Source organism: Pseudonaja textilis, chromosome 2, assembly GCF_049901715.1.
Source record: "Pseudonaja textilis isolate UNSWEBS1 chromosome 2, rPseTex1.2, whole genome shotgun sequence".
Classification (NCBI taxonomy): Eukaryota; Metazoa; Chordata; class Lepidosauria; order Squamata; family Elapidae; genus Pseudonaja; species Pseudonaja textilis.
Genome location: NC_141991.1, coordinates 40,480,661 through 40,507,630, shown reverse-complemented (window position 1 = coordinate 40,507,630; position 26,970 = coordinate 40,480,661). Strand labels below are relative to the sequence as shown.

Sequence of the window (26,970 nt, the reverse complement as noted above, 5' to 3'; positions counted from 1 at the left end):
GATGAATTCTCAAAGATAAGATTCTTCTCAACACAGTCTCTATAACATTCTTGCAAAAAAAAAGCAACAAGTTTCAAACTACTTACTGTTTGGATCTACATTTTCACAAAGTTCTGTTTTTGCTTCGCCGTTGGGCCTGTCGCTAGTTTTGTGTGATAGTCTTGATGACATGGTGGCTGCTGTCACTACTGCTTTGAAGCTACGTTTCCGCTTTTGGACGTTTAGTTCAGGATGGAAGATGATGATGTAAACTTTCGGCATGTAAAGCATCCCCAGGGCCACTGAAGCACTTAAGTTCATAGATATTGTCAGGGTTGTGGTTTGTACATAGACCTAGGAGACAGAATAGGAAAAGACACCATTGAAAAACAAGGAGTAGGTCAGTGCAATAACTTCAACAATGGAAGTTTTATGCCATTCCAAACAGATCTTCTGTATTCCGAATTCTTCATCAATAACAATTTGTCAGATGCTCATGTTATTTAGGTTATGTGTGGATTTTCGCTCTACACAATCAATCTGAGGCCATAGTGACAGAATTTCTTTTTAAACTTGGTACAAAATTAACCTGAAGTGAATTTACTCAATAAGTTTTCATAGTTGAAAAAATGTTTTTTTATATCAATTACAAAATTAACACAGTTGTTTGAATTTTGGTTTAGACCAGGGGTAGTCAACCTTTTTATACCTACTGCCCACTTTTGTATTTCTGTTAGTAGTAAAATTTTCTCTAACCGCCCACCGGTTCCACAGTAATGGTGATTTATAAAGTAGAGGACAAAACCCCTACCGCCCACCATGAAAGCTGGAACACCCACTAGTGGGTGGTAGGGACCAGGTTTTACCACTGGTTTAGACACTGTCCAAATATACCTGTATTTTTCTAATGAATAAGTTTTCAACTGACACTGAAACAGTTAAACAGTTGGTATTGAGAATTTTTTTTTTTAAAAAAGAGAACTATAAAAACTTCACAAACAACAAACTAACAGAATTTGATCAGAGTGATTGACAAGGCTCTAATGGACTAAAATGCAGAGTTCCCTTCTTCCCTAAAAGTTTTTTTTCCCAGCCAATGCCTGTAGTTAAATGCAGCCCTTATTCTAAAACAATATGGATTCTGTTAATGATTATTTGAGTAATATATCCTCTGAGAGGGCATTTGCTAATGACAAGAACTTGTGTGTGTGTGTGTGGGGGGGCTCTTAGGCAATTCTAAATTCTGGGGGAAAAGTTCTTATGGCATTCTCAAAACATAGCTGCTGTAATATGCATGGGCAGTCAAAAACCACGAGTTTCTAAGAACCATATAATTCAACAAAAGGGACCTTTAAGTCATTGAGTTCAAACCCCTTCTCAGTGAAGATATACAAATAAAGGCATTTCTGACATTTATAGCTTAGCAGTTGGGTCTACTGTAGAACTAAAGTTTTCCCTAACATTTAATTGAGTTGTTTCTTTTAATTTAAGAATACTATTCTGTTACTTTACTCTGAAACAAAAGAGATTTTGCAATACATAGCATCCCTTCACATTTTAAAAGTACTATCATATTCTTCCATATTCATTTAAATTTTCTCAATTTTTTATTTCTCACTGTAAAACTTAGTTTCTTGTTCTGTGGTCATCCTCATTGCCCTTCTCTGAACCTATTCTAGTTTCTCTGAATTTTTTCTTAAAAGGTAATGCCCCAAATGAACACTGTTCTATAGTGAGTGCTGCAGAATTTAGTGTATCTATTAGTTTTCATAATTTGGAAATTATGCTATGATTTATGCAATCTAAAATTGCTTTTCCATTTTAGCAGCTCTGTCACATTAACTTCCAAGATCTTTTTACATCTTTTGCTAAACCATCTCTGTGTATTCTGCACCAATGTATTTGGTTTTTTTTAACTTAAATGAATAATTTTATGTTTGTTTCATTCTTTTATTTTCAATCCAAATTTGCTAAAAGCAATTTTTAGATTTGTTTTTATCTTTCACTATCCCACTTGATTTTGAGCCATCTACAATCTCATCAGCACTTTTCACCTTTTTGTCCAAGTTATTACAGTAAATATTTCAGATTCACAAGTTTAGGACCAAATCTGATGGAATTAAGCCAATACCTCCCCAAATTTGATGAGAAAACATTGATCAATAACTTTTTAAGTACAGTTCCCAAGCCAACAGTGATTTATATAACAGACATGATGTCCACCTATTTTATGGTGGTTTCTAAGCGCACATTTTGCCTTTGTACAACAGTTACTCTCTGGTTTAACATTTGTTTGCAGTATTTGTTTTAATTTAATATATACACATGACTTTCTGCAGGATATCATGTTAAGCAATTTAAGCAATTTGAAAGAAACCAATATTAAACAACATGAAACTAAGTGTCCAAATACTCTAATTAACCAGTTATCACACAAAGATTTTAACATGTCATTTCATATAGGCCTGGAAAAAGATCCAGGACTCATTTAAATAAGGCTATTGTGTGTGTTGAGGGCGGGGAGCCATACAAATCTCTGGGTAGGCAGTTCCCAAGGAATGCTAAGTCTGCCCAATCATATGAGATGTTTAATTATAGGAGACAGATAAGCCCCGCCCCCAAAAATAATTGGGCCTATGCCATGTGGGCCTTTATAGGCGATAACCAGCATACCAAATTGTATCCAAAAGTCTAATTGTAAATAATACATTCAAAAAGAAGTAACATGGCATGGCCATAGGTAAAAAGCTGCTTTCTAGGAAAGCTTCAGTTTTTAAATTGTTTTCAAGACCAGCACTATCTATAGCATATTTCAATAATTTGCATTGTGGTTGTCTTAGGGCCTCATAATCTAACTATGCTACAAAAAATGGATTTGTGTGAAGGCCTACCTACTCCTTGACCAAGAGCTATACATCAAAGGAAACCCACCCATTGTGTACCAGTCCCAAAGAGTGTAATATAACCCAATCATGACTGAAGATAAAGCATCTTCACTCTCATGTGATCCATATGATTATTACCACTCCATTTAGGGGTCAACTTGAGTCCATTCCTTGCCATCCAGCTTTTTGATACCTTCCTAGTTCAAATGCCCTTTTTGTCAAGATTTGGTTTTTCTAAAAGGATGTTCCAGGATTTCAAAACTCTAACCCACTACTCCTCCCAATAACATCTCTTCTGCACATTGAATCTGTCCAATGCATTATTTTGACTGCAGCCAAAATAATGAGTCTTAATTCTTGAAAAACCAAAGTTAGCAAGGCAGACAATCTACAGTTCTTTGCCAGACACTCCTTAAGTTCTCCTTATGCTCTTGGAGCTCCATACTTCAAAATTTCAGTGTCATAGAGGAAGAAAATTAGAAGCCTGAGCCTATTTAGAGATGATAAACCCATATTAGAATAAGCATTAAAATAAGTTACCCCAGATAATATTTTTAAATTGAATTCTCCAGCATCCCTCACTCCCCAAAATGAAAAACCAAATAACCAAGAGCATCCTGGCCTATCTATGGGCATGAAGCATTATATACATTTCTCATCACCATATCTCAAGAAGGAATTATTGAATTGGAAAGGGTTCAAAAAAGAAAACTCAGGAACATTTAGGGGAGGGGGTTAACAAAACAGTCAAGATTGTGGTCAGAAGTCCAGAATTTAAGTTGCCTTCAAAGTACAAAAGCAGCTGTCCTAAATGAAATATTACAGCAATTAGCTCCTGAGTTTGCAATGAAGGAGGCATGACAAGATTATATAAAAATCATGAATGGCACAAATAATATGTATAAATAGATTTTTACCTTCTTTCATATTGCTAGAGTTATTCACAGGAAAAAAAAACTTACTTTTTTACATAACATTTGGTTAAATTGTGAAATTGGCTACCTACAATGGGAATCTAGAGTACACCTAGAGTACTGCATCCAGTTTTGTTCACCACATTATAAAAAAGATGTTGAGACTCTAGAAAAAGTATAGAGAAGAGCAACCAGGATTATTAGGGGACTGGAGGCTAAAACATGCAATGAACGGTTGTAGGAACTGGGCTTGGCTAGTCTAGTAAAGAGAAGGACCAGGGGAGACATGATAGAGGTCTTCCAATATTGAGGGGCTGCTAGAGGGAGGAAGGGGTCAAGCTATTTTCTAAAGCTCCTGTAGGCCAGACAAGGAATAATGGATGGAAACTGAACAAGGAGAGATTTAACCTGAAAACAAGGAGAAGCTTTCTGACAGTGAGAACAATCAACCAATGAAACAGCTTGCCCTCGGAAGTTGTGGGAGTGCCATCACTTGAGACTTTCAAGAAGAGATTGGACTGCCTGGGGGCTTCCGGTTTGCAGGGCTTCGGCGGTAGACAGGAATCCGCGATCATGCATGGTTTCTGCCTGGGCTTGCTGCTGGAGCACCCCAAGCCAGCTGGCTTCGGGGCTAAGCCACCCCGTAGAGGTGGTGAAGGGTGGGGGGGGGAGATTGCCAGGAAGATAAAGAAGAGCTGCATCTCTCCTCCTCAGCTGGTCAAACTCCCTTTCCCGAAGGTGGTAGGAGCGGTGGTCAGAAATGGCCACCTCAAAGAAGCACTCAACTGGAAAAGAAAGTGCAGGAGGAAGATGAGAAGTGAAAGTTTTGGCTGACCGGGATAAAAAGCAACAACTAAGGTACCCTGGAATTTAAATTTTATAAAAGATAACATCGCTCCCAAAGAAGAGTCAGAAGCAGTGAAAGAAAGTGAAAAGGGGAAGTTTTTTTTTCTTCCCTCTCCTTCCTCACATTGACAACGCAGAGAGCTGAATAAGAAATCGGAAAAATCCACTTTGGCACCAAAAATTAAGCTGAACATATAATTAAATGCCAAAGGGACAATAAAGATTTCTGGACACTAAAAAATCCTTTTTTGTCTATAAGTAGGAAGGGAGAGGAAAAGAATAAGGGCAGGATCTGGAAGGAGGACACTGCCTGGATTTTAAAAGAATTTAATGTAAAATCTCAATAAGACTTCTAAAAGATACATTTAAACTGGAACTGTGTAACTAAATAGTAACCCCTGGAAGAGAAAGTGAAAAAAGAAGAAAGTGTAAAAAGAAACAGCTTGTGTGTATTTGGATTGCTTGGTGACTTTGGGATTTTTGGATATTATATTTGAATGACTAAAAACAATTGGGTGGTTGTTTAAATTTTTTTACAATGGCACTATCTCTGGATGAACTGAAAATGGAACTTAAAAAATATAAAGAAGAGACACAAGAAAGGAAGGGCTCCTTTGGCTCCATTTTTCAATTCTTAGAAATGGCGATTTGTAACTATGAGAAACAACAAGAAAAGACTGTGCAACAAGAAAATTGGGACAAAGAAGAAGCCGTCTTTAATGAACAAGTAACTATCTGGGGAAGAAAGGGGAAAGGGGGAAAAGAGAATGGAGAATTTAAGACTTAAAAAAACAACCAAAAAAGGGAAAAATAATTTGAAAAGTGGATATAATGTTGGAAAGCAACAGAAAAAGGGAATACAGAAGAGGGAAATGGAGGTGGGGAGACAGGGGGGTAAAAAGGGGAGAGAGAAGAAGAAAGGGAAGAAGGAAAGGAAGAGAAGTCACAAAGGTTTGGAGCAAGATGTAAAGAAACAGGACTTATTCAGAGATGGGTGAAAATCTAACTGAAAAAGGGATTCTGTGAAGGTACATAAGATGGTATTGTTATATTTGTAATAGAAATAATGTTAGAAAATTGGAAACAACATATGATTAAAAAGAGGGATAAAATAGTCAGTGTAATTTAGTGAAACTTTTGTGCACAAAATAAATGAAATAAAATAAATGAGAGAATTGAATTAGGAAGGAACGGGAACATTATAATTACTTAATGTTTTATAAAATATAAGTGAAGTGTAGGGGGGAATTAACTATGGAAAGTTTATAAGTGTTCCCATAGAAGTATGATATTTATCTGAAAAGTAATGTGTAAAATGTTAAGATTTAAATGAATATTAATATTAATGATAGAATTGAATTGGTATGGATTGTTGTTCTAATTATATTATACATTTATAATTTTTTTCTTTTTTAAAAATACAGTATGTAGTTTTAGAAAGTACCAAGCAGAATCCGAATGGAAGTTATGTATTATATTAAGTGTTATAATTTTAGGGGAAAGATATAAAGGCGTCATACTCCAATCAGTGATTACAGGAGACATTTTGTTTAATGAGAAAAGATAGTAGACAGTTGAAACAGGACAGACAAAGAATATAAGTACAATGATTTGAATTGAGATGAAATGAATAAAATAAAATTAAGAAAGTTAAAAGAGGGGAGAAGCTATATTGAAAATGTAGAATAGTAAATTTCAGCTCTTTTCATGCCATTCATTCTTTTCCTTTCATTCATTTCTAAAAGAGAATGAACATTCTAGGGGACCAACCCAGTCAAGCACTAAAACATGATTTTAGCTTCCATCAAGTCAAATAAATCATAATCTAAATCTTTTTATATGCTAAGAATTAAGTGCCTGAATGGATCACCTACCTGTACAAGCATATAGAACTAAGGATGAAAAAATAGTAAATCATGTTACAGATCACAGGGGCTTTATGATATTTTGCAAGCTTCATCAAATTATTTAATAATGTAATCAACTAATGCTTTAATTGCAGATTAAGATTTGTCCCTCATTTATTTTTTCATCTGATTTATAGAAGTATATTAATTCATTCTTATATGTTCCAAATAAAAATGAACATGAACTCAGATACAGCTATCTTGAAATTTGAATAGAAGGCTAGAAACTATTTTGCATTATAGGACAGCTTTGTTCAAATATTACCTCAAATAATACACTAACATAAAAAGAATAAATTCCCATGAGTTGTAAGCATATAATTTTACTTTCTTCTTCTTCTCTGGAATAGCTACAGTATGATGAAAATAGCCTCCATACTCATTTTAAGATGATTTCAGTGCCTGAAATGGAAATTAATATTAAAGAGTCAATAGCCAAAGAGTAGATGCCAAGAAAATTATATGACTGAAATTTTTAGACTTTGGGGTGACAGACAATAAGATCCCTCAATCCAGGAATATGAATGTAGTTAGTGAAGAAGAACCTTGAAATTCATGAATAGGTTTGGAAATGATAACATGGTGAGGCTAAAGACTCAAGGGAATTACTAATAGCACCGGTTTTTTAAAAGGGTCCTTTGTTTGACTAAGACACCCAGTGATGGAACAGGGACTTTGTGAAGTCCTTGTTTGGTATGAACCAAAGAAAACTCCAGAGATGAAGTGCACTAAATTCTTCAGGCTGCTTCAAGAATTTCTGAGTGTAGGTAGATTGGAACGGGCTACTTTATATCAGATAATTATATGATATTCAGGACAGGAGATCATAGGAAGGAATGGAGTGGCGATGATGCTCAAAGAGACATTGTTATAAATGTGCTGATTTGTAACTAAATAAATGACAGAATCATATCAGAATTAATGATTGTCCAATGAACAGTGTTACACATGGGTATGGTTCTATAACAGACAAAATCCTGCAAAAGCAGTGATGAATTCAATGGCTAATTGAATGCCAAAGTTGGAAAATGAAATGGCTAGCAAAGACATAATCTTTCTAATTAGCAATTGCAGTGCAAGAGTTGAAGGAATGGAGCAACCTAAAATTAAAGGAAGATTTGGATTAAATAAAATCAATGATGCCAAGTAAATATTGATAAACTTTTAAGGGACTCTTGGTTCATTGCCAGCATGTTGTTTAAATAACAAACCACCTACTCAGAAACTCAGCATCTTTAGAAGTAAAACATTGCAATAAAATCATAGGATACAAAATGAAAGGTTTCAGTGCAATCAGCCAGGGGACTTCTATATGCAGATTGTTGTCAAATGTACAAAATAGGTATGTCAGCAAGATTTGGTCTGGTACACAGTATGGCCTCATATAAAGGAGATGCCCAGAAGATGAGAAAGATAATGGATAGATTGGATTTTTGAGAACAAAGTCACTTTCAGAATATTATAGAAATTGTTACAGCATACATTAGCAATTGAGGGCGGATCAACACTTGGGGTTGAGCTTTACTCAGAGGTAATCCTAACCCTAACAAACTCTGAGGCAACAAAGAACAAAAAATATAATTGTTGAAGATCATCCAGTCAGTTTTGTAGCAGAATAGCTATTTAATGTGGGTCTCCTTACCTCTAATTCAATGTTCTTCTCGAATGTCTTAGAACAGGGCTGTCAAACTCACACTGACCATGCCTGCACCCAATTTAGCAAATGGGGAAAGTCCTGACACATCATGTGACACCACTGTGACAACATAAGTTTGACAGTTTGCCTTAGAATCAGAAAGGTTTGCTTTCACACACCCAGGGCTCAAGTCATACAGGACATAATGAGAGAAAGAAAGTTGAGAACTTTAACAGTACCCAAAGTTGGCCATTAATTGCTGTAGAGCAGCAGTCCCCCCAAGCTTTCCAGCTTGGTAACCCAGCAGTATGTGACTGTGTGACAAGCATGTGTGCATGCCCACTTGTGCACAGTTCCATTTGTGCAAGTGGTGGGTACATTCTCCCATTGCTACCGTGAATGAAGCATCACGCATGAGCACAAGTGCTGTCTGCTTATCTGAATGGAGCGTCATGCACGTGCGCTTGCTCGCCATTCATGCAGCCCAGTTTTTTAAATGCTGTGGCCCAGTAGTGGGCTGGAGATTGTGGAGGAATGCTTTGTGAAGAATGTGGCAGCTTCTTACCTTAAATCTCCAGAAACACGGAGGAGACTATTAGAATCTGCCCCTGCTGTGGTTCACCGGCAGCAGGTGCAGATGTCTGAGGACTTGGAGAGCAAGGACTCAGATGAGAGGTCTGTGTGTGATGCAGGGATGGGGCCAGGACCATCAGGGAGTGGTATGCTGCCTTGGGAGATTGTGGAGGCTGGCAGAAGTGATGAAGAGGTCCCCGAGGAGCCTATGCCCAGTGTGCATGTGCAAAGGCTGCTGAAAGGAAAGAGCAGCTGCAGCAACATGGGCGACTTGGGAATAAAGCTGCAAGGTAATGGGCCTTCCCTTAAGAGATAAAAGCCAGCTGAGAAACCGGAGATCTTTTCAGGAAGCAAAGGAGTTTTTGCACTTAAGCCTTGTGGACATTCGGAATATCTTGGTTGGTATTTGGAGACTCTTTGTGTTTAAAATATTTCTTAGTAACTTTATCTAGTGTTCTTGGCAGCCTTGCACAACCTTGGCAAGGCTTGTTCTTATCAGAGACAATTAGTCTTAAACAGCCTTTTAACTGTGAAGGAAAGGAATTAATAAAGAATCATTAAAACAATTTGCTGTTACCTCTGTTTCATGTTTGTTTCCTTGGAACAAGGTTTGGGTCAGAACAGCCCCAGGAATATATCCTCATTCCTGCCACTTACATTGGACTGAACATAGAGTTTTAATTTATTTATTTTCTTCACATATACAAACACCGGGATGTCTATGGTATGTCATATTCTATTCAAATTCTGGCACTATTTCTACATAAACACTCCTATACAGAAGGGATTTGAGAGCTGTAAATACTATTCCAAGGTCACATTTTACAATTCTCTCTATTGAAGAATAACTGACCTTTTGTACTAACACTTTGAAAAGAAATATAAAGGAATTCTTATTTTTTGTTCTTAATGATTTCCATCAGTTAAGGTCTTTTGATAGAAGTTAATAACAGAAACAGCTGTCTATTTATAGGCTTTACTAAAATGTTGGATGTTTTTATTCATTTGTTTATTATTTAAAGCTTCAAATATGCTGCTTTTAAAAACATAATTCTTACAAAAATTATTGCCATAAAGGAGTACTGATAAAGCAGCCATAAAATATGGTTCATTAGGATACAGACCCTGGTTGAGGAAGATTGGCCTAATAACTGAACAAGCAAATACAGTTTCTGAAATCCCATAATGCGTTTTCAATCAATCAATCAATCAGAATAGAGCTGGAAGGGACCTAGGAGGTTTCTACTCCAATTCCCTGCTCAAGCAGGAGACCCTATATCATTTCAGACAGATGACGGTCCATCATTTTCTTAAAATCATCCAATGATGGAACGCCCATGATTTCTGTAGGCAAACTGTTCCACTGGTTATTCTCACTGTTAGGAAGTTCCTCTTTAATTCCAGGTTGCTTCTCTCCTTGATTAGTTTTCATCCATTGTTTCTTGTCTTGCCTTCTGGTGCTTTGAAAAATAGGCTGACCCAGTGGTGGGATTCAATTTTTTTTTACTACCGATTCTGTGGCCATGGCTTGGTGGGTATGGAAAGGGAAGGATACTGTAAAATCTCCAGTCAGAGGTGGTATTTGCCAGTTCTCAGAACTACTCAAAATTTCTGCTACCGGTTCTCCAAAACTGGTCAGAACCTGCTGAATACCACCTCTGGGATGACCCCCTCTTCTTTGTGACAGCCCCTCAAATATTAGAATACTGCTATCATGTCACCCCTAGTCTTCTTTTCTCTAGACTAGCCATACCTAATTCCTGCAACTGTTCTTCATATTTTTTTGTCTCCAGGCTTTTAATCATCTTAATTGCTCTTCTTTGCACTTTTTACAAAGTCTCAATATCATTTTTGTAATGTGGTGACCAAAACTGGATGCAGTATTCCCGGAATGGTTTTACTAAGGATTTATAAAGTGGTATTAATACTTCATGTGATTTTGATTCTAAGCTTCTGTTTATACAACTAAGGATTTATACAACCCATCTTTCGAACTGTTCCTAATGTAGCCAGCCACAAGCAAGCCCAGATTAATGCCCCAGGCAATGGAAAGCTTGTACATGACTGTTCATTTTTGCCAAGGACAAGGAGGATGGGTATATCCCATAAACATGTCCATCTGTTCATCTCATCTCATCTCATCCCATCTCATTCTTGACAGCGTTCATCTACCTTTGCGAAGAGAAAGGCTATACCACGCGCAAGAAGTGTCTAGTTTATATCAAAGGTGCTTTCTCAAGAGGGAACTGGACTTTCCTTGTTTTTCCTTGAAGATATTTCACTTCTCATCCAAGAAGTTTCTTCAGTTCTGACATTCTTGAATAAGAAGCAAAATGTTCAAGGAAATAGAAAGAAAGTCCAATTGCCTCTTGAAAAAACACCTTTGGGATAACCATGACTTGGATGTCTGACAATCTCTATAGACAACCTTATATCAGAGAGTTATAGCTAAGAACAGAGAAGATCCTACCACCCTACTGAAATGTTTCATGGAAAGAATGAACAGACTAGATAAACATAGTAGCTGTTGAGGTTCATTGATGTAGTGTGCTGAATACTCAAATATATCTCATGATGTAGTTCTCATATGGATGTATAGAATTATATCTATGTAAGAGGAAGAGAGGCACACCACTGTCCATTTCATCTTTGCCAATTTTCCAGAAGTGCCTCCATTATTGTACTTCCTAATATATTTTGCCATATATCGGGAAGCAGCCCTTGGAACATACACCTATATGATCTTGCATTAAAAATACTGAACTAAAGGAAAAAAGTTGTGTTTTGTTTTTTTAGGATATTTCTTTCTTAAAAAAAATTAATAATCCTGGGTTTAAAATGTTTCATGCATATTTTTTTAAAAAAATAAGATATATGAAGGTAGAAGAGGTGGAATGTAGGGGGAAAATATGCTAATAGAGAGTGCAATACCACCATTTTATGCACATTGTTTGTCTTTTTAAATGCACATCTATAACACTTAATTCTGAAAAGGTAGAACCCTTTTTCCATATCTAACTCTTATTACCACAACTATGACTTTTCCATTTTATTTATGCATTTAATTCTGCATTTCTTTCTCTCAGAAATAACCATTCTTTGGATAATCAAAAATACAAGGAAAAATCAGTTATGGTAGAAAGGTAGAACTATGCAATCTAAAGGCAATATAGACTACTAGGTCCAAAAATAGATTTCAGAAGCATTCCCAAACTGAGATGGGCAACTGAGAGAACTTAGTCTAGCTCTCAAGACAAGCAAAAAGTATTGTTCTAAAAGGTTCTGAAAGTCCAAGTGTATCAGATAAAATACAATAGTTGAGGTAATCAATACTCAAGCATTTTAGTAATCAAAAGTAATATTCTTGCATTCCAAACTTCACTGTATTCACACCGATGTGCAAAGAAGTCAGTGATTAATAATCCTGATACTTGAATAATACATTTCAAATAATATATTACTCATTATTTCCATTTATGACTTTTTAAAAAGTTTACAGTCAAGTGACATCAATACTAGCCTATTGAGGTTTGTAGTTGCTATACTTTAAAGTGGCAATTGAGTTACAGAGTTATGCTAAGTTGATTGCTAGTCTGCAATGAAGTTCAGTGAGTTTCACCAATGACTAATGATGACTCCCCAGGGGACATTTGATAAACAAATGACAGTAGTTATGATGATTGAAGCTATTAGTATACAGAATAACAAGGCATGCAAATAACCTCTATAGGTTTCCATGGGAATGTCAAGGAAGCATGTTGCACCACCTGATTTTCAATTCAATGCTGTGCAATTAAAGAAAAAGCAATCTTCTCTTTTAGGTAAAAGAAAATGACAGCAAGCTATTTTCACCACACCACACTATTTAATACTTGATAAGGCTGTGAGTCCACTGCTGATTCTATTAATTTACTATTAAGCTAAAGAACCCTTGAACTGAGATTGTATTAACAAGTTGTTTCATGATGAAGAAAGTATAAGATTTGGCCAAACACAAACTACAGAAGTATAGACCATAAAAATATTTCAAACTCTGATCCTGTATATGAATATTGCATATGATGTTCCATTAACAATGGCATTCATAATAGCTGGTCACATATCTCAGCTCCACTGATGCCAGATTTACCCACCTTTATTTTTCACTCTTGAAAGAATTACTTGAAAGCTTTGAATTACACTAAGATGGGACTAGCATTCCCACTCATTTTTTTTTAGTTTAAAAAGATGGAGTCTGCAGCCCTGAGAGATTAAACATTTTGAAAAACAATAAACAAAAACACACATTCTCATAGTTATTATATTCAGCTCTTTATATCTATGGGAATTCTCAATCATCCAGGTCATGGTTGTCCCAAAGGTGCTTTTTTAAACTCCTCTTTCAAACCAGCTGTCTTCTCTGTCCAAAATGTGGATTTGCTGTCTTCAAAAGAGTGGCCTGTGTCTTTTAAATGCAGATGGATTGCTGAATCTAGTCCTGATGGGTCTGTTCTTCTACATTGTGCCATGTGCTGGTTTGAAATAGTGGTTAAAGAGGCCATCAATGTCAAAATTGAACAGCCCTCTCTCAACAGAGGGGGAGGGATGCAACATCATCTATCTCCAGTCTACAACACAGTCCTTTCAACAGTTCCAAGAAGGTTCCACACTCATTTGCAGCAGAGGTGGTATTCAGCAGGTTCTGAGCAGTTCTGGAGAACCTGTAGCGGAAATTTTGAGTAGTTCGGAGAACCAGCAAATACCACCTCTGACTGGAGATTTTACAGTATCCTTCCCCTGCCATGCCTACCAAGTCACTCCCACAGAACTTTCCTTTCCTTTTCCTTTTCCTTTTCCTTTTCCTTTTCCTTTTCCTTTTCCTTTTCCTTTTCCTTTTCCTTTTCCTTCCCTTTCCCAGAAACTACTGCAACCATTTCAAGAGCAGATGTATTCCCACTGTAGGTGTCATATAGACATCATTTTTCTCCTATGGCCGAGCTAACCCATTTTGATGCAAAAATACAGCAGAAGTACATTGTGAAAACAGGAGGATTGAAGGATGTTGTTGGAAAATTTTTGCTGAGCTAAGCTACATTCTCCCATGAGCTGTTCAGAGCATCCAGTAGTGGAAGGTGCTTCAGTCTCTGCATGTGTAGGCTGGGCTTAATTTGTGGAACGCTCCTCCTCCTCCACGGGACTCCTCCTCAGCATTCCCAAGTTTTTGCTCAGCCTTGTGAGAGATAGGCAGTGCTTGTGATTCTTCCTTGGCCGAAAAATTCTTTCATTGCCAGCAGGTTTGACAGTTAATCAGTTTGTCTCTAGCCTTCTATCCCATTACAATCTCTCAAATTGGCTCGCATTGTTGATCTTGCAGCCAGACAGGTCTGATTCGGGGAAGTGCCAATTCATGCCCCAAAGCGGCAGGAGGCTTCGGCGTTGCTCTGCACCTCTCCCCACAGCCGATATCCCTGCCCCTGCCATTTCAATTGCCACAGCATTTCTCTCTTTTAGTCTGTCAGCGGCGTGAGCTTTTCACTCCAAATCGAGTCGTATCGCTCTTCCCCCTCTCTGAACGCCATTCGAAGTGGAGCATTCAAACTTTTGATAACTTCCATCTTTTCCCACCACTAAGCTTAACAGAAAGAGCCACCGGCGGCTATTCGTTTACAAGGTGGAAAGTTGCTGCTTGAGGAGCGCGCCAAAAGTTTAACGGCCAGAGGCCATTTTGTGCTGTCAAAACCTCATGGCCGTGCGCCAGTTATTCATTCTCGAGCTGTGTGAGGTAGTTCTGCTTGGAGCAGCAGGTTCCCTTCAATATTTTGGGAACTATTATACCGTCGTCTTGGTTTGGTTACATTCGAGGCTATTTTAAATTGTTGGCTTAATACTCACAGCCCAATTATCTCAGCGGCACAACAGCGAGTACCCAGGCCTGTGTCTGCCTGTGCAGGGAAGCTGTTGAAGGCTCCTACACTTATCAACCTGGGCCTTTAGGCGTTCGCAATTTGGCTGTTTTGGCTTTACTTTGCATAATACTGTGTCACTTAATTATTCTTATACTTATTATATATATATATATATATATATATATATATATATATATATATATATATATATATATATATATATGTTTTCTGAGGTTCTGGGTATTTGTATGTGGATCTTTGGTTGTTCGGGTTTTCTCCCGCGTAAGATTCGAAGTATCTAGGCAACGTTTCGATGAAGTCTCATTCATCATCTTCAGGCTTCTGTCTCCGGCTCTGTGCTTCTCAGAGTAATGGAGATTGTAGCTGCTTCCTCCTTTTAACTGCCAGTGGGGTGGGACTTGATTGGGTGGGGGCTTGGCTGTGTTCTGATTGGGTGGGGGTGTGTTCTCATTGGTAGGGGGTTTGGCTGTGTTCTGATTGGTTGGGGGGTTAGCCGTGTTCTGATTGGTTGGAGGCGTGTTCTGTTCAGGTGGGGGCTTGGTTGTGCTCAGGTTAGTCAGCCAAGCCCCCACCCAATCAAGTCCCACCCCCACTGGCAGTTAAAAGGAGGAAGCAGCTACAATCTCCATTACTCTGAGAAGCACAGAGCCGGAGACAGAAGCCTGAAGATGATGAATGAGACTTCATCGAAACGTTGCCTAGATACTTCGAATCTTACGCGGGAGAAAACCCGAACAACCAAAGATCCACATACAAATACCCACGAAAACCTCAGAAAACAAATATTGCACCTCTACGGGGAGGAAACCCACCATCTGACCAGGACTTATGAAAAACTTGAAGTCCAAAGAGCCTCCATTTTATGTGACCTTGCATTCCTATGTAACTGCCGAGATCAAAATTTAATTCCCACAAGCTTCCAATTGAAATTCCACACCAACACAGCAGCCACCAAACGCATCCTTAAAAGAACAGAACTGGCCCTAATTAGAAATGAACTTCACACAAAAAGGTTTCTCCTAGACCAAATCAACAAAGATCTCCTCACACTCCACCTCAGACTCAGCAACAAGATTCACCCTCTACTTTGGGACAAATCCAAACAACTCGCTGTCTGGAGAGCCGAAAACACAGACCATCCTCAAGACAGACACACACACCAACAAACTCAGGAAACTACAACAACGCCAGAAACCAACTCCTCCCCCCACAGCCACACATGAAACAAACAGTGCACAACATCTCAGACAAGATCCTCACTGAAGCTGAAACCAAGATCCTTTCAAAAGGATTCAACTTTGCTGTCGCTCCCAAACACATCCCCACAGAAACCATCATATGCGGAGTTGAAACCAGCCTGACCAAAACCAACCCTGATGATGCTAACAAAATCAGACTCGAAATCACCAACATCCTCTGCACTAGCAAACCACCCAAAAGCAACTTATCCAAAGAAGAACAAACTGCACTACTTAACCTGAAAGAAGACACCAGCATAATAATCCTACCAGCAGACAAGGGCAACGCGACAGTGGTAATGAACACATCTGACTACCAAACCAAGTTAACCAACCTACTCCAAGACCCCACATACAAACCCCTAAAGACAGACCCCACCACCTACCTAGAAAAAACTACCAAATCCAAAATAAAAGCCTCCCCCATCAGTGAAGAAATTCAGCAAGGAATCATACCCAGAGAAAAATCATCCAGATGCCCCAAGCTTTATGGTCTCCCCAAAATACACAAAGAAGGAACCCCACTCAGACCAATAGTCAGCTCCATAGGCTCACCTCTACAAAACCTGGCCAAATTTCTTGCCAAACAACTACAACCCTATGCAGAATCCATCAACTCACACGTAAGAAACTCATTCCAGTTCATCGAGATCATAAAGAAACAAAACTTACAACCTAGCGACCTACTAGTAAGCTTCGATGTCATATCCCTCTTCACCCAAGTGCCAATAAAAGAAGCCTTGACAGCCATCCAAAACAAATACAACCCCCAAGCACATCCTAGATCTAACCAACCACTGCCTATCCAATACTTACTTCACCTACAATGGACAAAAATACAAACAAATAGAAGGAGCACCCATGGGATCACCCCTATCACCTGTCATCGCAAACCTCTACATGGAACACTTTGAAACACAAGCTCTAGAAAAATACGACCACAAACCCAAACTCTGGCTCAGATACGTAGATGACACCTTCATAATCTGGCCACACGGGAAAGAAAAACTGAACAACTTCCTCACATACCTCAACAGCCTACACCCAAAAATACAATTCACCATGGAAACAGAAGCCAACTTCCCTTCCTAGATGTCTTGGTATACAAAAGATCCAATGGCTCCCTAGGACACACCATCTACCAGAAGAAAACACATACTAACCGCTATCTACATGCACTCTCACACCACCACCCAGCACAGATCAATTCCGTAGCCAAGACACTCATCTCCAGAACAAAACGCTTAGCCGATGAACAACACCAAAAAACCGAACTACACACTCTCACCAACGTACTTACAGCCAATGGATTCCAAAGAAAGAAGATTACCCACCTAATCCAAAAAGAAACCCCAACCAAAATCCAAGACAGAGAACAAGAAAATGGCAAAGCCCTCCTCCCATATATAAAAGGCACTACAGACAAAATTAGCAAGATCCTCCAAAAACACAACATCAAAACAGCATTCTGCACAAACAGAAAAATATCCACCATCCTAAGAAACCCCAAAGACAAAATCGAATTAGAAAACCAAGGAGTATACGAAATCCCCTGCACTGCCTGCCCTACCACATACATTGGACAAACTAACAGAAGAATAAGTGCACGCATTGAAGAACATAAGAACTCAATCAAAAAGAAGAAACGACCTCTTCCCTGGTCCAACACCTCAAAGCCACAGGACATGAAATTGATTTTAAAAATACCAGAACTATCGCCAAAACCGAACACTTCAACAGCAGAATAATCAGAGAAGCCATAGAGATAGAAAACGCCCACACAGCATGAACAAACGAGATGACACCTCCCGCCTTCCAGCCATTTGGAAACCCGCCCTCATGAACAGACAGTACCTAACATGAAGAAGGACACCGGACCCACACCCATGAGAGCCACACAAGATGCCACCACCACACTTCCATGTAGAAAACAGACTCCCACCCATTCAGAAAATGAGAAACGACCATGGACCAGAAGCTGCACTGCAGCTGCATCACTACCCACTTCAAACCCCTCTGAGCCATACATGAAGCAAACCGACACCCACTATGAAGATGCAGCAGGACCACGAACTAGAAGCCAAACAGCAAGATCACAACTCTCCAGCTCAAATCCCCCAGCAACTAAGACTAACCTGAGCACAACCAAGCCCCCACCTGAACAGAACACGCCTCCAACCAATCAGAACACGGCTAACCCCCAACCAATCAGAACACAGCCAAACCCCTACCAATGAGAACACACCCCCCACCCAATCAGAACACAGCCAAGCCCCCACCCAATCAAGTCCCACCCCCACTGGCAGTTAAAAGGAGGAAGCAGCTACAATCTCCATTACTCTGAGAAGCACAGAGCCGGAGACAGAAGCCTGAAGATGATGAATGAGACTTCATCGAAACGTTGCCTAGATACTTGAATCTTACGCGGGAGAAAACCGAACAACCAAAGATCCATATATATATATATATATATATATATATATATATATATATATATATATATATACACATACATACATACATACACACACATTAGTGCTTATAAGAGCAATAATAATAATAATAATAATAATAATAATAATAATAATAATAAATTTATCTTCAGTATAATATTTTAATTTCAATAAAATATTATTACTGAGATACGACTCATTTTAGATAGGTGCTATATATATATATATATATATATATATATATATATATATATATATATATATAGGGGAGGGGGCAATAAAACCATTATCAGCGCAACCGGTCTTGACTAAGATCAGGTCCCTGGGCATGCCAACCGCCTTCACAGCATTATCTAACAAGCATACTGTAATTCCAATTTGAATCGAAATGGCAGATGGTAGCATCTCTCAGACCTCATCCTTGAAGGCAAAAGCCAAATCTCAACACAAACCTAAGCAGGCTAAGGGGACTTCTAAAGCCTCAGAAAGGGATGCTATCAGGTACCACAAAGCTTTACAAAAGCAGATAGACAAGCGCAATTGGGAGGCGCACAATGTCCCACAGGACTTCCCCTCCTCCAACCCGTCTGTCTCTTCCCACCCTCCTCCTCCGATCTCTCCCTCTCATCCAGGTGCAGCTCGGCTCCCCAAGGCCAATAAGCCCAAGTGCCTGGAACACCGACCACGCAAAGGACTCCTGAAGCCACATTCACTCCGATGGCTGCTGGTCTTCGTCAAAGAGATAGTCTTATTGAGGAGGCACCAGAGAGGATGAAAGCCTGGATGGAGCTGGCAATCTGCCAGGGAATCGCAGTGGTGCTTCAACACGCAGTTATGACCAGGGAATATCCTGTGATCACCGATCATGAGTCCCAATCGCTGAGGTCATTGACCAGGTTGGACCAGCACCATACCCAGGTACATTTACAGGGGGAGAACCCCCTCCAAGGGCTGACAGAGGAGGAGGAGGAGGAGGAGGAGGAGGAGGAGGAGGAGGAGGAGGAGGGGGAAGTGGATCAAATTGAGCAAATGGAAGAGGCTGAATCGGGATCAATACATGATAGCAAGCCCCTGTCAGAAGCAGACCCCTTAGAAAGGGAAATGTCTGAGGATGAGGGCCTTGCTCCTGACCAACCTGTTTTTACAGGCTCATTCCACCCACAGCTTTTCAGATCTCTCTTGTTTAAGGCAAAAAATATTGCATGCCTAAACAAGTCAACCACTTCCACCACACCAACTCCTTCGGAAGAGGGACCAGAGGATCTGATCTTCAACCAACCAGTAGTTGAAGTAGAGGTGATTCCAGTTCCTCCCATGTTTTCTGACCTGGTACAGAAGCAGTGGGCCTCTGCAGTGGTGTACACAGCCCCCACTGGATATGACAGGAAATATTTCAATCTGGCCCCTGATTTCTCAAAATTATTGAATATTCCTGAGGTAGATGAACCTATAGTGGGATTAACGTCCTCCTCCATTCCCAGTGATGCGCTGGAGGCATTAAAGCCGGAGGAAAACAGGCCAAGCTAGCCCTACGCAGAGCCCATCAGTCTGATGCGTGGGCCATCAGAGCAGCCATGGCTGCCTCCTTCACACGTTCCTCTCTCAGATGACTCCGTCTCCTACAACAACACGTCCCTTAGAGCACAACAAGATATTGCTAAACTTATTGCTGCTGCTGAATTTTCAACTGACACAATTTATCATGCAGTCAAGTTTTCAGCCAGGGCCATAACTTCACATGTCACAGCACATCGCTTGCTATGGTTAAAACATTGGCAAGCCGACTTCAAACACAAATCCAAGCTTGCTTCATCCCCAATTGTGGGAGACAGACTGTTTGGCCCTTCCCTTGAACCACTACTAACCGAAACCCGTGCCAAAAAGAAAATGCTTCCTTCACGAAGGTTCTCGCAGCACCACCTGCTCATCTCTGGGACATCCCCGTATGGCTCCAGTGTTATCTTGATGACATCTTGATTTTGTCATCTTCCACCCATCAAGCAGTCAAAGACACTCAGAACACATTACAATCCCTGCAAAAGCATGGCTTCTTAATAAATTGGAAAGAGTTAATTAACACCATCGACTCGGTTAACCCATCTGGGGGCTGTCATAGATACGGTGGAAGGCAAGGTTTACCTATCACCAGATAGACTAAATAGCATTCAGCAATTAGTTAAGGAGATCAGGGGTCTTAAGAGGGTGTCCTTAGCGGAACTATCAAAATTGTTAGGCAAGATGATCTCATGTATTTCTATCATCCCTTGGGCCCACCTCCACACTAGATCCCTCCAGTGGTTCCTGCTCCTGTACCAGTGCTCCGGCCGAAGCAACTCCAAACACAAGGTCAAGGTATCACCAAAGGTGCTCATATCTCTCCTCTGGTGGACCAGACCAGTCATCAACAGAGGCTGCCTCTTCAAGAAGCCACAAAGACTTACCATCACCACTGATGCCAGTCTGTTTGGATGGGGAGCTCACGTTCAATCGCTTACAACCAAGGCCGTTGGTCTGCCATAGAACAGTCGTGCAGCATAAACTGGCTGGAGCTTTGAGCAGTACACCTGGCTCTCTGCAGCTTCCTTCCCCAGGTACACAATCAGAACATACTAATACTGACCGACAACATAACAGCCAAAGCTCACATAAACAAACAGGGGGTCACACAGTCGAAACATCTCATGCGGAAAGCAGAGCGCTTGTGTCGTTGGGTGGAGACCAACCTACTTTCCATCAGAGCAGAGCACATTTCGGGCCTGTCGAATACACAGACAGACTGGCTGAGCAGGGCCACCATCGATCAATCGGAGTGGCACCTCCATCCCTCCCTGTTTCAAGAAGCAGTCAGGACATTTGGACAGCCGGTGGTAGACCTGTTCGCTTCCCCCCTCAACAGTCAGCTTCCGAGTTTTTTTTCCAGGTACCCCTCGCAAGGAGCGGAGAATTTCAACTCGCTCTGCTGTCGTTGGCCCCCGGGGCTCCTGTATGTATTTCCGCCACTCCCACTGATTCCCAAGGTCATCCAGAAATTACTAGATGAGCGGGCGGAACTACTTCTAGTAGCTCCTTACTGGCCCAGATGGTCATGATTTGCAGACCTGCACAGTCTCTCTGTATCAGCTCCTTGGAGAATTCCACCAGCCAGGGTTTCATTAACTCAGGGGCCCCTACAACATCCGGACCCTCAATGGTTGCACCTGACCGTCTGGAGGTTGAGCGGAGTGGTCTGAAGAGTGAAAAGTTTTCCAACAGAGTTATCGCCACTATTCTAGCCACCAGACACCCCTCAACAACTCACATTTACAATGCCACATGGTCCACTTTCTGCAAATGGTGTACTAAGTCTTGAATTGATCCCACCTCTCCTTCCGTGGCTCAAATTCTATTGTTTTTGCAAGAGGGACTTGACAAGGGGTTATCACCCAATACGTTGAAAAGACAGGTGGTGGCCTTGGCGTCAGTTCTCACTTGTGAAGGTCTATTTTCTCTTTTCCATCATCCATGTATATGGTCTTTCCTTCGAGGAGCTGCAAATTTATGCCCTCCAGTGGTGCACCATTATCCCACCTGGGACGTTAACAAGGTTCTTGTCGCACTCACTAAGAGCCCTTTTGAACCTTTGAAATCATCAAGTCTACAATTTCTGACGTATAAAGTAATTTTCCTTGTAGCGATCACTTCTGCTCATCGTATTTCGGAGATTGCAGCTTTGTCTATCAGACAGGATCTTTGTGTTTTCCATGCTGACCTGGTGGTCCTTCGCCCTGACCCTACATTTATACCCAAAATTAACTCGGCCTTTCATAGGGCACAAGAGCTGATACTTCCTAATTTTTGCCCCAGGCCATCACAAGGGACGGAACTGCAATGGCATTGGCTTGATGTGAGGTGAGCATTGCGAATATATATCAATTGTACAGTGGCTTTCAGAAAAACGGAGGCCTTATTCATGTCCTTTTAGCCCAACACTCAGGGATGCAAGTTCTCACCTTCTACAATAGGCCATTGGCCATGGGCTGCAATAGCAAAAACATATCAGACTCAGTCCCTGCAGGTGCCCAGGGGCATAACAGCTCATTTGACAAGGAGCACTGCAACATCGGCAGCGTGGGCCACATAGGCACCAATAACTGAAATTTGTCAAGCCGCAACTTGGGCTTCCCCATCGCCATTCATTAGACATTATAAAATTGATGTGTTTGCATCTGCTGAGGCTTCCTTTGGCAGAAGAGTTCTGCAACGGGTCCAGAGGGGCCAGGAAGAGATTCCAGGCCAGACAGAGTCCCTCCCATAGGACAGGCCAAGCTTTGGTATGTCCCACTACTGGATGCTCTGAACAGCTCATGGGAGAAAGGGCGTTGGTACTTATCTGACACGCCCATTCTCTTTGAGCTGTGAAGAGCATCCAGCCCCACCCTTTTTTCTGTCTTGTGGGGTCCTGTTTCGGCCAACGAATCTTTAGGACATTAAGGACGAGGGCATTTATTTCTATCATCTTTGCCCAAACTGGGGAACGCTGAGGAGGAGAACTGTGGAGGAGGAGGAGCGTTCCACAAATTAAGCCCAGCCTACACATGCAGAGACTGAAGTACCTCCCACTACTGGATGCTCTTCACAGCTCAAAGAGAATGGGCGTGTCAGGTAAGTACCAACACCCTTTTTGATGCAAAAATACAGCAGAAGTACATTGTGAAAACAGGAGGATTGAAGGATGTTGTTGGAAAAATTTTGCTGAGCTAAGCTGCAAAACAGTAACTCAAAGATGAAATGAATATCAAATCTGACTGCACAGAACTCAGAATCTAATTTGATGCAAAATAAGCAAAGAGTTGAAGACATCTCTGAAATATACTACCTTTTTATAGCTCAATATAAGTTACCTGCAAGGGTAACATGAGAAAAATTAATCAACCTGGGAAGATACTAGGTTCTTGGAAACAGTAGCAGTGACCTGTTCTGCCTTACAGAACAGTGAAGAATGGGGATAGCTTAATACATAATTAGTACACGGAGTTGAGCTGCATTGGGTGAATTGAATTAAAAAAAGAAAGGCAAGGAATTAGGAAGGCAATATGAGTAATTGTCATCTCAAGCACTTATCTGAAGACTAAAGATAATTATTACATAGAAATCTGCACAGAGAGTTCCTCATTCAAATCTGTGCTTTTATCTTTCACGTGACATATACCACCATCACCACATCTCTAAAATGTTATTTTTAATAGTTTGAGCCATTATTACTCTTGATTGAATTTCTTTATCCTCTTTTGGAATAGGGAGAAGAAGATCTGATCTTTATTTGAAAAGAAGCCTTCTTTTGCACTTATATGAAAACTGCCTGCAGTAATAATTCGTAAGATCAGAGGATGCCCTCCTCTTCCTGGGCTAGTCCTACCAAGAAGAGAGCTTGTAATCTGTAGACTCTTGTGACATGGAATTTACTTTTATCAATTACAGACTTCAACTTGCCACGCATTAATTGTCATGTTGAATAAATTTCATTGAGCAATGTGGAAATCTTGGAAACATTTATGGCTGACGAAAATTAATTAGCTGTGAAATAGTCCTAAGCAGGTGATGAATGCAGGCAACATTCAAAAACAAAACAGTAAAACTGAAAATCCCTTTTTCATGAATATGTATAATTTCTCATTCAGGGCAAAGTATCTGTCATAAGACTCTTCATAAAGTATTTTAACAGGGAGTCATTTGCCTAGGGCAAATGTTTTTCTATTTCTGACAGTCTGAAAAGAGACAGATGATCTTTATAAATGAATTAGAATTGTATTATTTTCATTAACTAATTACATTGTTATCTGTGATAGGAAAATTTTGCCATGCCAGTCTGCAATCCAACAGAAAGGTAAAATGTAAAGATTTTACCTTCTGTATGGTCATGTCTGACTCTAGGGCACAAAACTTGCATATAATTCAGTGACCCCAGATTCTATCAATCTAGGCAAATCTAGATTCTATCAATCTAGGCACACTTGTAGAATTGTTATGATATGTACAAACTGATGTTGGCATTTTTTTTGTCTGACACCTTTTTAAAGATGATTCAGGTGAGAATGGAAACAAGGCAAAAGGCAATCTTCAGATTGCTTTAATAATCTAATCTTGTGACGGTTGAGTGGCCACAGATGACCAATATGTAAGCAGAAAATACTCATTTAGGTGCCACAAATTTAAACCTTTGAGAGCATAATTTTTTATGTCTTCTGATTCATAATTCTCAGCAACTGTTGTACAGTATATAGTTTCATTCGTGCCTGCAATAAGATACTATCAAGTTATGGTCAAAAAGCTTGATGAACACTTATTTTTTTCATCTGATTTTAATGTTTTTTACAAGAAATATAAAATCTCCATGTTTCTCTATTTATTTCTCCATCCATCAGTTTCTGCAACCATTGATCCATCCCTTCCTATTCAGACTTGCTCCCCTGCCCTCACTACACTTTTGAGTTTTCTCTGCCTCATTCCTTCCTGACTCTGATGCTCATGCAGTCATGACCTCTGAGTGAGCTAAGCTCAAATTGGTTTCAGACAATTACAGCTCCTCCCCAGATCTGTTTACTGAGCACAAAGAGACTGGGAAAAGTAAGAGGTCAATGGGCACAAGGATTTAGCCATTATCTGTTCCTTCAGCCTTTACTCTATGTCTAGCCTTCATGTGTTCAATAGATATCTGATTTACATTATTAATAAAATATTGTCATGTAGTTAAAAGAAAAATGCCCTATATTTTTTTCTTAAAACAGCAACATGCCTCCATGCAGGAATGTAGAAGCTTTTCAGAAGACATTGGATGGTGATACTTTTTAAAACTATGTGAAGGTAAGTGTCTGCTCTTTCAGAGGAATATAACAATAACTAAATTAACATCAATATTTGCCTTTAAAACCACATGGTTCTTCTCTCCTATAAGAAATGTTAAATAGCAGTGTTTTTTTTTCCAAGAATGGAGATAATAAAGACTGGCCCAATGTAATTTGTGGAATTTTCAACAGTGGAATTTAAGGGAACATAACTAATGGGACAATGGGGAGATACTATTTGGTGCAAATATGGGTTTTTATTTCAGCAAAAAACTTACACTAGGCTCACTATATAAGCCTGGCAGACGACAGTAATAAACTGAAGATGCAAAGAACAGCAAGAAGTACAATAACACTGATCAGTGGCTAAAGCTGCTTGACACAAATGTTTCTCAAATTAAAGCTTTTGCTTGTCAGTCTTAAGCAATGGCAAACTTGCATCTTCTAGTTGTGCTATTATGGACTTCATGAAATTTCAGTATGTCCAGAGCTGTTGCATCAGGAAACACTGGGTATCAAAGAGAGCAGTGAGGTCACAATAGGAAAACTTACTACCTGGAGAGGGCAAACTCAAGGGGAGATAAGGCAACCTTAAACAGGTCTTCTAGGACTAATTTTCAATATCCCTTAAGTGTGAGAATATTTATCCACGTGTTACCATCCTAAGGTTCTTGCCTCAAAACATATTTTTTTAATTTATCAATTGCTTACAAAATAATAGGTATAAGTAAAAACATAGTTATGAATACATGGATACATATAAGAAAAATAAAAAATATATAAAAGAAACAATAGGACAGGGATGGTAAGCACGTTGGTGTGCTTATGCACGCCCCCTACAGACCTCTTAGGAAAGGGGTGAGGTCAATAGTAGACAGTCTAAGGTTAAAGTTTTGGGGGTTTGGGGAAAAAAAACCACAGAGTCAGGTAGACGATTCCAGACATTGACCACTCTGTTGCTGAAGTTGTATTTCCTGCAGTCAAGTTTGATGCAATTAACTTTGAGTTTGTATCTATTGTTTGCTCTAGTGTTGTTATGGTTAAAGCTGAAACATTCATTGACAAGTAGGACATTGCAATGTATGATTTTATATACTATACTTAGATCGGACCAAAGGTGGCATAGTTGTAGGTTTTCTAGGTCTAGTGTGGTGGCATAAGGTATTCTGCAATGAGTAGAGGAGTGGAGAACTGTTCTTGTGAAATATTTCTGGACTTTCTCAACTGTGTTAATATCAGATACGTAATGTGGGTTCTAGACTGATGAGTTGTATTCGAGTATTGGTCTAGCAAATGTTTTGTATGCTCTAGTTATTAGTGTAATATTACCAGACAAAAAGCTACGTAAGATTAGGTTAACAACTCTTAACGCCTTTTTGGCTATGTAGTTACAGTAGGCTCTAGCACTTAGGTCATTAGAGATGAGTACTCCAAGATCCTTGACAGAGTTTGGATCATCAACAAGGTCTTGACTATTCAGCCTGTATTTTATTTTCTGATTCTTTTTGCCAATATGTAAGACAGAGCATTTATTTCTTGAGATTTGAAGTTGCCATTTGTTTGACCATTCTGATACCTAGTGAAGGTCTTTTTGAAGGGTAGCAGTATTGTCTGTGGTGTTGAATAGCTTTACATTATCAGCAAAGAGAATACAGTTGCTCTTGATATGATCACAGAGGTCATTTATGTAGAGTATGAAAAGAGTTGGTCCTAGAACACTGCCTTGGGGGACACCACTGTTGACAGGTACAGAATTTGATAGGACGCTCCCAATTTTGACCATTTGTTGTCTGTTTGACAGGAATGCTTCTA

General features: G+C 39.7%; 1 protein-coding gene across 2 annotated transcripts in view; it reads right to left on the bottom strand.

Annotated features, from left to right (window-relative positions):
* GRM7 (glutamate metabotropic receptor 7) overlaps positions 1 to 26,970 on the bottom strand; it is a 529,368-nt gene that overhangs the window by 39,615 nt on the left and 462,783 nt on the right. For both annotated transcript variants that reach the window (XM_087923708.1, XM_087923709.1), the window contains exon 9: positions 87 to 333. In XM_087923708.1, the coding sequence (XP_087779834.1) occupies positions 87 to 333 (247 nt within the window). The remainder of the gene's footprint in view (positions 1 to 86; positions 334 to 26,970) is intronic.